At 48.5% G+C, this 12,691-nt stretch overlaps 1 protein-coding gene across 1 annotated transcript in view; it reads left to right on the forward strand.

Moving 5' to 3' along the window:
• LOC122388291 overlaps positions 1-12,691 on the forward strand; it is a 41,138-nt gene continuing 28,447 nt past the window's right edge. Inside the window, exon 1 of the mRNA XM_043379245.1 lies at positions 1-247. Within this exon, the coding sequence (XP_043235180.1) occupies positions 163-247 (85 nt within the window). The 5' untranslated portion in view covers positions 1-162. The remainder of the gene's footprint in view (positions 248-12,691) is intronic.

Raw genomic sequence — 12,691 nt, forward strand, 5'->3', positions numbered from 1 at the left:
ACGCGCCAGCTGAGCTGTGTACCTGTGGAAAGGCAGCTAAAGACCGCTCTGCGCCCGAGATGGACTGGTGATGTAGCGCGGCTTGTTTGGGAAGTGTTTGACACTTCTACTGGACACTGGAGAAGGGGCTAATCTGTCGAAATCAATCAGTCGAGATCGAACATGATGGAACTGCTGTGGCCGTGGAAACGACCAACGTTCAACATCAACTTCTTCAACAACATGAAGACGCACAACGGAAACAAAGGTGGGTGTTAGTCGGCTAACGGTTCGTACAGCCAGCTACCGATCCGTACAGTCAGCTATCACTTATCCGTACAGTCAGCAACCCGTACAGTCAGCTACTGATCCATATGGTCAGCTACTGATCCATACAGTCAGCTACTGATCCATACAGTCAGCTACCGGTCCGTACAGTCAGCTAATCGTCCATACAGTCAGGTACCAATCCGTACAGTCAGCTACCCGTACAGTCAGCTAACGGTCCGTACAGTCAGTTACCAATCCGTACAGTCAGCTACCCGTACAGCCAGCTACCGATCCGTACAGTCAGGTACCAATCCGTACAGTCAGTTATCCGTACAGTCAGCTACCCGTACAATCAGCTACCGGTCCGTACAGCCAGCTACCAGTCCGTACAGTCAGCTATCCGTACAGTCAGCTATCCGTACAGTCAGCTAACGGTCCGTACAGTCAGCCAGCCGTCATTCAGCTACCGATCCGTGTAGTTAGGTACGGGTCCGTGAAATGGACTGGGCAGACCAGCCCTGGACCACCGACTCGCCGCCTTCCGCTCTACCTAGATCCATTTCAGGAAACTGGTTCTGCATTAAAAACCGTTTTTTATATAGGGCTAGGTAGGTCATTGGCCCAATGGCCCATGGATAGGTATATTGCACAGTACCTACGCTTTCCAAAACTTTGTTTATTGATGAACGAGGTGAGATGGAATTATTATTTGAGAGCTAAAATAGGTAATTACCTATTGTCATGTATGTACCTATTGAACTCGCTTAAAAGATAAAACGTATCGGTATATCTTGTAAAGTGGTGCCATCCGTTTATCGGTTTACCTGGTGCTAAATAGGTATTACTTAGCACCTAATTAGAGTGGTACCAGAGGGTCACTTAGTGTGACCCTGTGGTATCGACCTGGTCTCAAACCCTGCAGTGACTGTCGAGGGCTGGTATACCCCTGATAATTTTCTCTCTTAGTGTATTCAGTACCTAACTGTAAGCCTCAACCAAATTCAGTGCATACGTGCATACATCTGCCTACTCATAGTCAAGTCAACTCATAGTGTCAACTACGACCGAAGCGCGTGCTGTGCCCTGGGCCTGGTGCTCCGTCATCCATCCATTAGTGTTCATTGGCCCACTATTAATCCCGTGTGCCGCCGCTGGGGCGGACGGCCAGTGTCCTCCGAGTGATGCACGGCCGGGACAGCCGAGTGTCCTCCGAGTGATGCACGGCCGGGACAGCCGAGTGTCCTCCGAGTGATGCACGGCAGACGCCGAGTGTCCTCCGAGTGACCCCCCCCCCCCCGGACCGCCGGCCGGGAGTGGGAGGCGGGAGGAGCTGAGCGGACCGTGTGTGGGACCGTGCCGCGGCTGACTGGCACGGCGGCACAGACACAGCCCACACCAGTGATATAGGTGCCCGATTGAGACAGCAAGATAGTGTGACAAAGCGGCTAACTTGTTGTCTTCATTAACAGCTTGGTTTGACGACAGCCAAGTGCACCTATTCATTATGCCTTCATAATTACATATTATTTGTCTCTAGGCTGTTGAGGCCCAGTTTTCCAGGGCGGGAGCCGCTGTAGGCTGAAGGCTGTTTTCCGGCTGTTTCTGTATGTTTCCCGGGTGCGGGTGGCGTCCTGAACACCTCCCCAATGGAATCCACCTTTCACCAGCGCCCTACCCGACTCCGCGGTTCGCAGCGGTGCAGAGAAAGATCATCGATCATGGTTGCGAAGAAAAGGCGCACGAGGATAAAAACACTCAGATTGGTGGCATGGAACCGATCATAATTCAGACTGGCAAACAAACTGCACACGACGGACGGGCACCTATAAAGGACATGAAATAAACTGTAAACCTCTGGTCTCCCAGCTAACAATTTGCCGTTGTTACAACGTCGTTTAAACGTTGTCAAATGGTTACCACAACGTCCCGATTTATCGTTGTGACAACGTAATTTTGTAGACTCCAGACAACGGCGTGACAACGTCATCCGACCATGCATTTGAATGTCATCACAACGTTTCTGTAACGTGGCCGTGACGTCCCAAAACTGTTCTTACAACGTCCCGCCAACGTTATGAAATGTTTTCTGTAACGTACCAACAGTGTTTCTGGAACGTTGTCACCACGTTTCCGCAACGTGACTACAAGGAGTATAGAACGCTTTGGCAACGTCTCTGCGCCGTTTTTATCACGTGCGCACCACGTTGTCGCTACTTCGCATTGCCGTCCCTGCGACCCTGAGTAAACGTCCTAAACATTTTCGCAACGCCCTCTCAACGTGTTCGCAACATACTCAGAATGTGTTTCCGACGCTCTCTTCCCGTTCTCTAGAGTTGTAAAAAAAGGCATGTAAGAAGTGTATATTTCAATACATCATACAGGTCAATTTACAACAAACAAACAAAACGACGGCGGCGGCATCGGTGATGGGGCATGGGGCCCAGGGGCGCCCCCATGGGGTTCGTGGGACGGAATTGGGTTCTACCGGCTCTGACGCTAGCCGCTAGCACGCCAGAACTGGTGGAAGTTCACTTCTTCACTAACCCTCGCTGGGAGGATCACTCGGCGGACCGTTAGGCACCGGCCCATTTGCGGCCTCGATGTCCCTAGGCAGCTGGCAGTGCCTGACTAGACGGTCTGCGCACCCCCCGTTCCGGTCGCAGCTTCCGGACAGCCACTTCGCTACCGCATTGCCGACAGTAGGCCTGCCGCAAGGCGCGCTGACGAGTTGCAGGACGTCTGCGGGAAGACATGAGGGAAAATCAGACATTCAATTCATGAAAAAATCACAAAAATACCTGCACCACTTTCCGTAACAGTGCGACAGGCTAGATCAAACATGTCAACACCTTAGAGGCTAGAGCTACAATGAACTATAGCCTAGACCGCACGATATTACAAGGCACAATCTTGCAAATGCTACTCGTAAATGGTACTTTGACTTACCAGTCAAAACAACAATCGCATCAAACGCAGACAACTGGCGCTATCTTTCATCTTCCAGCTATCTCAGCCGCGCCCGCCGCCGGCCCTCACTGCTCGCTCGCGCCGCGTAGACTGCGGCTCGGCCGGCTGGCTCTGAACGCCGGCCGGTGACACTGACGTCACGGCCCCTCAGGCGAGGTCAGGGCGCGAGCCACCGTTCGCCTGAGTGGCGGCCCGCGTGGCTTGCTGGCAGCCGCGGATAACAGCCGCGTTTACATAGGGATAGTTGCAAGCCTCTAGCTCCGCGATGTTGCAAAACATGCCAATGACGCTTTGCAATTTACACATTTTATATGTATATATATATATATATATATATATATATATATATATATATATATATATATATATATATATATACATATATATATATATATACTGACATATATATATATATATATATATATATATATATATATATATATATATATATATATATATATATGTATATATATATATATATATATATATACATATATATATATATATACTGACATATATACATATATATATATATATATATATATATACTGACTGACAACGTGATATATATATATATATATATATATATATATATATATATATATATATATATATATATATATATATATATATATATATATATATATATATATATATATATATATATATATATATATATATATATATATATATTAGAGAGAGATAGAGAGAGAAAGGTATCAGAATTTACTTGTAAAAACACCCGCTAATTATTCAGTACCTATAATGTCAAGGTTGTGAAAAACCGTTTTAACAACGTGTTGGCGACCACCAGCTGACAACGTGAACAGTCCAAGTGTTAAAACATGTCAAATTTAACGATGAAAACTGAATATGCGCATTGAAAGTCAAAGGAAATGCATTATATGGCCATATATGTCACCATGCATTATCAAAATATAATGCTGCAAGTGCGCGGTTGCTGCAACGTACCAATAAAACGTTGTCACCACGTTTTACCACGACTTTCGGACCAAACCATGGCTTCACAACGTTTAGAACGTTGCTACAACGTAATTAAAACGTAATTTCGCAACTTACCGAAACACGACGTTGTGACAACGTTGAAGTAACGTTTCCTGCTAGCTGGGCTGGCCTCTGGGCACGACCTAAATCCACTAAAAGGCCATACCAGGGTTAGCATTAGATTCGGTAAAAGCCATCCGATGGAATGTAAAGCAGGTATACCTAAAATTATTGCACATATGTATACAGGTGCCTGAGGCTTTTATTCAGGTAAGAAGGAGGATTGAGAAAATGAACTGAATGAAGCAGGCTATAGGCACCGCCAGCCCGGGTAGGCGCGATTCGGTTTGCAGAGGAGGATTGTTATTCGTCGGCTCTAAATTGGTGATGGACACTGCTAGGAAGAAATACTCCCAAAAAGCTACCCAATTTTTGAAAACTCATCTGTTTCTGCTTCGCTAATCGCTATGCTTTGGTGTGCAGGAAATTTTTCTTCTTCTTTGAACGAGTGTAAAGTTTCAGTCTTTGCAAGAACACGACAAGACTTCGTTGAATGTGAACCCTGCTAGAAGGACAAAGTCGCCCTCTGATCCGGCGATGCGATTCTGACTGCTGAGCGCGGGAGGCGCCCGCCGCGCGGCGCGGCGGACCTGCCGGGTAGGCTGTGCCGGAGAGCAGCCCGGTGGTGCGGCACAGTCTACCCTCTCAGTGACGGACGGCCGGCAGCCGCCCCACACTGGGCCGGGGGCCCGGAAAAGTGCTAGAAATTATTTGTGATTGAGTTGTTGATCTCAGCGACAAGCAAACATGCTAAAAACGAAGTGGGGCTGCTTAACCCTCGCCGGACCTGTTGTCGGACCCCCCACCCCCTCGGCCGGCCGAGGGGGGAGGGTTGGTACGACCCCTTTTCGCCGTTTCGCCCCTAATGGAGCTAGAGCCTCGCGGAAAAAACAAGCGTGTGCGCCGTTTCAAGACGGAACGATTGATACCCGATTTCAAGGTCCCATGTCAACCGGTAACCTCTGAGGTGAGGTCAAAAAGCCCAAGGTAGGGTTTGGTTTTTGGTAAATAATTTCGCATAAAATGGTCGCAGAGCAGCGATTTTGGCACCATCGTGTTTGCCTGGCTCAGGCGCGTCGAATGGTATACTTTTTGTTCGGGTCAGGTCAACTTAAGGTGTTGACCTCAGGTCAAGGTCAGGTCAGCATCCCCAGGTCACGAAGTTGGTCGAAAGAGGTCATGTCGCATATCATTCGATTCGGGAGGTCTTCCCGAGTCCATTGGTGGCTTTCCCGAGTCGCTGGCTCAATTTGATCATGAGTTATTGACAAGAAACTCCTATGACCGTAGTGACGTCATAAATGACGTCACGGAAGGTCAAAAATGCAAAAGTAAAGCATCGGATCTTGCAAGGAGTGCATGAAATCACGATTCCGTGTGCTTGAGATAGTTTGAGATCATTCCATGCGCAAAAACAACAGTTTCCTTATCTCCCCATTTACTTTTAATGGTGATGTCACGTGACCTCGAAGAGTAGCAGGCATTAGCAAAAATTGCGAGTAGGGCATGACAGAAAGATGATTAGTGGTTTATATGGCACGGTCATTTTTAGCGGCTCGAAATAACATTTCTCAAAAAGTCTAACTTAAGAGCAAGTTGTTGTTGATTATCACTAACTTGTGTTTGGGGGTTAATAATGATTGAATTTTTTAGTTGGGCCCAAAAATTTTGACAGCATTGTGTGCGTTGATCAATTCTGAGCTCAGGGACATATATTTTATTCAGATTATAAGCCTTAGTTTTTCACAACTTCCAGCGCTATAAAGAGCGCCGGGCATTCAGTAGAGCGGCGAGGTGACAATTGCCCCTACATCATGTGGTTTACTGGCGCATATCTCGAAAAGTAGCAGGGAAAAGCAGCAAAGTACCTATATGGAACGAAAGATGAGTAATCAGCGGCTAGTATAAGATGTTTATTTTTAGCTGCTCGAAATAACGTTTTTTTAAAAGTCTATTTAAAAATTTAGATATGATTTTTATTTAGGTCTTGCAGCTGCTTGCAAAAAGCTAGCTTATGTTGCAGAAAAGCGATGCAATATGTAAGAATGTTGTTGGTACAGTGAACAACAGTGCCCTGAACTAGTCTGACAGAAAATTACGTTCAAAACGACAACTGGTCAACTAACAAATATCAACTAAAGATTAGCATTAAAATCGGCAAATGTGGTGGCCACTAGCGAGTCTAAATAGTCTTGTGTTTGGTGACAACTGACCACCTCAATTTCGACCTTAGGGCAAAAATGGCATCGGAATCGTATTCTTCGATCAATTTGGGATTAAATGATACCTATTTTGTTCATATTGCGGACAGTCAGTTTGGGGGAATTTCTAGCGCTTTTTCGGGCTGCCGGCCTACAGTGCGCCCGCTGTTGAACCGTCGGCGGCGTTCTCCTCCGCAAAAACCCGTCGGCAGTGTCCGATTACCATCGCTCCTCGAAACGTTAACCCGCGCCCTGCTGGGGGTCCTGGATTTCCACGCCCTGCTGGGGGGGGGGGTGTTTGAACACCCCCCCTTGTAACTCGGCTCCTGGGCCACGTAGCGATACGCGGAAGGCGGCGTTCGAAAGAGCGTCAAAAATAATGACGAAACCACTTCGGTCAATTTTTTGGTCAGGTCAAAGGTCAGGTCACCAGAGGTCATTGAAGGCAAAATTTCGCCGATTTCCAGGTCGAATGTCGAAAATTTCCAAGAAGCCAACGCATAACTCGGGAACCAATAGAGCTACAGCGCCGCGGAAAAGCGCATTCGATAGCCCTATTAACGCCCTTTCTGAGTAATTCTCTCAGATTTGACCTAACGTCAACGGTTTTGCCTGCAGGGGGCAAAAACTGCAAAAATAGCCGATTTTTTCGGAAACAGTTTTCTGCAATAACTTTTGACCCAAGCCTTGTACGAGCTTATTTTTACCGGCATCGTGTTCCTCTCGTCAAGACGCATCGAATGAACTATGACTTGACCTTGAAAGGTCAACTTGAAAATTTGACCTCAGGTCAAGGTCATGACCTGACCGGAAACGGTCATGTTGCATATCAGTCGATCCGTATCGTCGAGCTGAACACATCTAAGGCGTTTTCAGCGCTCTAGCATACCTCTATCAAAAGTTATTTGCGAAAAACTGTTAGATACCATTCGTGACCTAAGATTACCTCAGGGCATAAACAAGGGTCACGGACACCATTTTCAAGTTCGGTGTGTCTAAACCACTTGTAATTTGGTGTTTGGGAGTGTTTATAATGTCTTTCATCCAAAAGAGGCGCATTTCAATTTTCTCCCATTGACTTATAATGGGGAGGTCGCAAAATTGACCTGACCTTAGGTCATCGATATCAAAATTCTGAGATAAACATTTTGTACATGCTATTGCTCTTAGCAATCGCTGAAAATTTCAAAGCGATCGGTCACTCGGTGTAGCTATGACAGACATTGAAAGTTTTTATGAGGTGAGGTCACTTCAAGTGACCTGGTGACCTGACCTTGAATGACCTTGGTCTGAAATTTTTACAACATGTGTAGAATTGATGTGTGATAAGGTGTACCAAAAACGGCGGCGCTCCGCGCCGCCGTTTTTTAGATATTCGCGAAAAACCACAAGGGGGGTGTTCAAATACCCCCCCCCCCAGCAGGGCGCGGGTTAATCCCAGCCAGCAATTTTGCTCCGGGCCCAAGCAGGCTCAAGTGCGGATTGCCCGATATTTTTAGTCGGGCTAAAGTCGGCTAGGGCTTGGGCTAAAGTCGGCGTATGACACAAAAACGCCGACTAAAGCCCATGCTCTGCCGGAGGTATGCCCGCTCTGCGAGCTCCGGACAGCCGTAGTTTAGCCCTAGTTGAACGACGATTGGCGTTAGCCCGATGTAAGCCCGAGCAGTGAATCCATTTATATAATGGAGATTACTCTGGGCCCGAGCGGGCTGAACTCCGGCAAGCCCACTCTGTGTGCCCTGTCTATCCCGACTTAAGCCATAGAAGTGAATGGGGTTTATACAGTGCAAACTGCTGTGGCTTTGCTCGGGTTCGGCTCGAGTGACGGCTCCTGTTTTCTCAAGTCTCGACTTGACTTAATCTTGCTTTTGCTTCACACTTGATCAGGTAGCAAGGAGCAGCCAATGCACTTTCAGCAGGTTGTGCGGTTTCAATGCATATTTAAAATTGTTACGGTCACTCATATGTTCTGTTAACCGGTCATCGAGCATTGCGAAAGGAAAGTAGTGGTTGACTTTGATTGAATGTATATTTCAAACGACTACAGACACGTCAAATGAAACACAAATACATGAAACAGTGGACTGCAAACTGCAGCAAAAATATGGCATGAGTCATGAAAAAGCGCCATCAAAACTATAAAACAATCACAAGGCCCGCTAGCCTCCCTCCCCGTTCATAATACTTGGTTGAGCACTCAACCGAAAGCATAAAGTAAGGACAGCAAGTAATCGCTCATAAAATATAAAGCAATTAGCAAACAATCGCTTATAAGGAACTTCACTCTGGTGAATGGGAGCTTTGGAGCCGTCTGGCTCCTCCACACACAAACATCTGCAGTAGGTGGTCGGCCAGCTTTCGGCGCAGTTTCCGTATATGTAGGTATGTCTACTTAATTATAAGCAGGCAGTTTACGCTAAACCACTTGGCGAGGGCGACTGCGGCGTCCACCCGGTCCTGGTTTGCATCACTATTCCATTTTTTGGAACCATTTGCTCTAATGGTACGTACCTGAAAAAGAGATTAATTGGTTTAATTTACATTGCATGTTTGCTTGACAAATAATTTATTGTTGCATTAATACTGTAAAAGCACTTCTCATTGATCTGTATAAAATGTTCATTCGATTTTCAACGCGGACAGAGAATGAGCGTGCTCGGTGATAAGTAGATAAATATTTGTGTTTTGTATTTCGTTTTCCTGGTTCAGAAGTGCTGGTATTTCACAAAGATATAAAGGCAGCAATGCGGCTTTTCTGAGCGAGGGTATAAGTCGCCAGGCTGAAGAGCTATTCAGCTTCATGTTTGATGCCGCGTGAAACTCAGTCAAAATCATGACGTTTACATACGATTAAGCGCACCATTCAATACACTTACCTACCGTAAAACTCCATGCCAGTCCACTTGATAAGAGCAGTGAGCACTATCTCTTCTTCGCGCTGTCACACGCGCCCAAACATCAACCACCAAATGCCCAACACCGGTGTGTGGTTTCGTCGCACAGCGCGCAGACTGTCACAAACGCTGCACATGATTGGCGCAAAACTGCGCATGCGCGAACAGCCGAACAAGTATGGCTAAGCTCCGGCTTTACTCCAGTTAGCCAAAGGACACAGCCAGCTTGATCAGCCCGCGCTCCGCCCAAGTTAAGCCTGTTTTGGATGCGCGGGCAGATGTCGGGCTGAGGTACTGCTATCCGCACGGGGGCATATCTGCGGCATGCCCCAGCTCAGCCCTAGTAAGAAATACATTGGTTTTGATCAAAGTGGGCAAACCCAAGCTAAGCCCAAACTGCCCGACGTTTGCCACAGTTCAGCCCAAGCGAATTGCTGGCTGGGATGGAGCTTCAAAAATAGTACCCGTCAGAGTAAAACGAAATCAGTTCATTGTTTTACAAATGGGGAGAAAATTGAAAGCGCCAGATTATATGGCCTTCGAATATCAAAGCCAACTCGTCTAAATTGACAAATCCACGAGGACCATTCCATTCGCCGGCAGCCAATTAACGGAGAAATTCTTATCAGGAGACAGCACAGCTAAAAGCTGCTGGTGGCGGTTTTCAGCGCCCTGCATCCGCGGGGCTTCAGCAGCCCCAACTGGGATATATTGGACTCCTCAAGGGTAGAGCCACCCTGCAGATTAAATCCTATCAAAGCGCTCCTGGCTTTTGGAAAGAACCCTCGGTGTCGAGTGCCGAGTGGGGTTGGGAGCGGAGACTCGGGGGCGGCGTCAGGTTTGTGCGTCAGGTGTGTTGCTAGTCTCGATCCAAATGCCTGCTCACACGTCACAACGGGGATTTGCAGCATCTACATACATAATCACCAGTATAACGCCTTTTGTGGCGACTAACGGAGCGAGCGAGAGGGTGGGCCTTGCACGTGCGAAATTGCTAGGGGGTACCTCCAACTGACTTGTGCACGGCACCTTACTAACCGGTCTCTAGCGATGTGCCAAATTTGAGCACAATCGGCCCAGCCGTTCTCGAGATCTGGAAGCGGCACCCTGCACGTGCGCACGTGCAAAATGGGTCCCAACTGACTTGTGCACGGCACCCTACTAACTGCTCCGTAACCGTGTACCAAATTTGAGCGCAATCGGTCCAGCCGTTCTCGAGATCTGGAAACGACCCCTGCACGTGCGCACGTGCAGCAGCACCCCAACTCTGGCACATGGATATGCATTGCCTAGTGGGTGCCTACCTACATGCCAACTTTCAGCGCAATCGGCCAAGTAGTTTCCGAGATATTGCAACAATTACAAAAGTGACACCTCTTCGTTTTGCACGTGGCACGTGCATAAGGGGTCACCTACATGCATCGGGAATAGTCCAATACTTGGTAGAAGGAATGAAGCTACCCTACAAAAATTACCGCGTGTAAATCGGTCAAGTGGTTGCTGAGATATAAGCCTCGCAAAAGCGTGACCACGGCCGGCCGGCCGGCCGCTCATACTCAGAAATTTCCGTTAATCTAAGGAAAGACTACGCTCGCTTCGCTCGCTCCGTAATAACGTACCTAACTTCGTTGAAAAGTTGTATAAATAGGTACATCTCGTAAGCTCCGACCCGAACAAATTACTATTGTTTCAATCCTCATTAGTCTGTTACCTTTTTCGCTTTTTCACTTCTTTACAAGTCTATCATATATAGGTACCTAGGTATGTGCTTCATACATACCTGGTTACGGAGCGAGCGAAGCGAGCGGAGTCTTAGCCTGCCGAGCACCCTTAGCAGCCCTCCGCCCGGGGCCCTCAGCCTGCCGAGCACAGCGGCGGAGGGCTGCAGCGGCCAGGGCGGCCAGCAGTCCGGCCAGTGCCACGTGCAAAACGAAAAGGTGTCAGTTTTGTAATTGTTGCAATATCTCGGTAACTACTTGGCCGATTGTGCTGAAAGTTGGCATGTAGGTAGGCACCCACTAGGCACTGCATATCCATGTGCCAGAGTTGGGGTGCTGCTGCACGTGCGCACGTGCAGGGGTCGTTTCCAGATCTCGAGAACGGCTGGACCGATGGCGCTCAAATTTGGTACACGGTTAGGGACCAGTTAGTAGGGTGTCGTGCACAAGTCAGTTGGGACCCATTCTGCACGTGCGCACGTGCAGGGTGCCGCTTCCAGATCTCGAGAACGGCTGGGCCGATTGTGCTCAAATTTGGCACATTGCTAGAGACCGGTTAGTAGGGTGCCGTGCACAAGTCAGTTGGAGGTACCCCCTCGAAATTTCGCACGTGCAAGGCTCACCCTCTCGCTCGCTCCGTTAGTCGCCCCAAAAGGCGCTATACTGGTACTATGTACATACCTACCTCACATGCATCCTATGTATCTTGGAGATAAATTGCTACTCCATAAGCATGGAATGATCATTTATTAATGGTTTGTGCTCATAGTTCGTATTTATTTTCCGTATAAATGGCATTGTTTTCTGCCGCCCGCCGCAGCCTGCGAGTGACTCTGGCCCTGTCTGTCGCCTGTCCGTCTCTGGCCCCTTTGTCGTCTTTTGTGTTTGCCTGGCACGGCCCGTCGATATCAGCCTTCTCCATCTATTCCGCCCTATCCTCCCCTCCTCCGCGGCGCCCAAACCAGGCACCCCTGCGGCGTCCCCAACCTGCCCCGCGGGGCGCCCAAACCAGGCACCCCTGCGGCGCCCCCCTGCCTGCCCCGCGGCGCCCAACCCGGGCGCCCCGCGGCGCCGGCGCCGGCCCCGTCTTCTGGCCGGAGCCGACTGCTGGGTCAACACAGGGCCGACTCCCCGTGAGGTCTTTGTGCCGCCCTGGCCCGGCGCCAAATGGCCGGTCGGCGGATGACGAACGACCTGCCGCGGGGGAGGAGAGGGGAGGGAGGGGTGACGGGCAGTCAGCGGAGCCCGACTGGAACGGCACCGCGCGCACATGGCCAGAAAACCGGCCTGGGACGGCCGCTTTTCGAGCGGGAACGGGACTTGCGAAGTAGTCCGGTTATTTGATTATACCTGCCTGCTTCATAAACAAATGACATTCCCTTTAGCTGAAGCCGTTTTCGAGTTTTGATTTTATGCCCACATATGTAGATACCTACCTATAGGTATACATACCTACCTACCTACATACATACATACATACATACATACATACCTATACATATATAGTTAATCATGTTAAATCATGACCGTTTTTATTTCGATCACTTGTCTCTCCAACTGGCTCTTTGCGTTTCGTCACGCTGACTATTTTCACAAG

Source organism: Amphibalanus amphitrite, unplaced genomic scaffold (genome assembly GCF_019059575.1).
Source record: "Amphibalanus amphitrite isolate SeventyFive unplaced genomic scaffold, NRLGWU_Aamphi_draft 000316F_arrow, whole genome shotgun sequence".
In the NCBI taxonomy this organism is placed as follows: domain Eukaryota; kingdom Metazoa; phylum Arthropoda; class Thecostraca; order Balanomorpha; family Balanidae; genus Amphibalanus; species Amphibalanus amphitrite.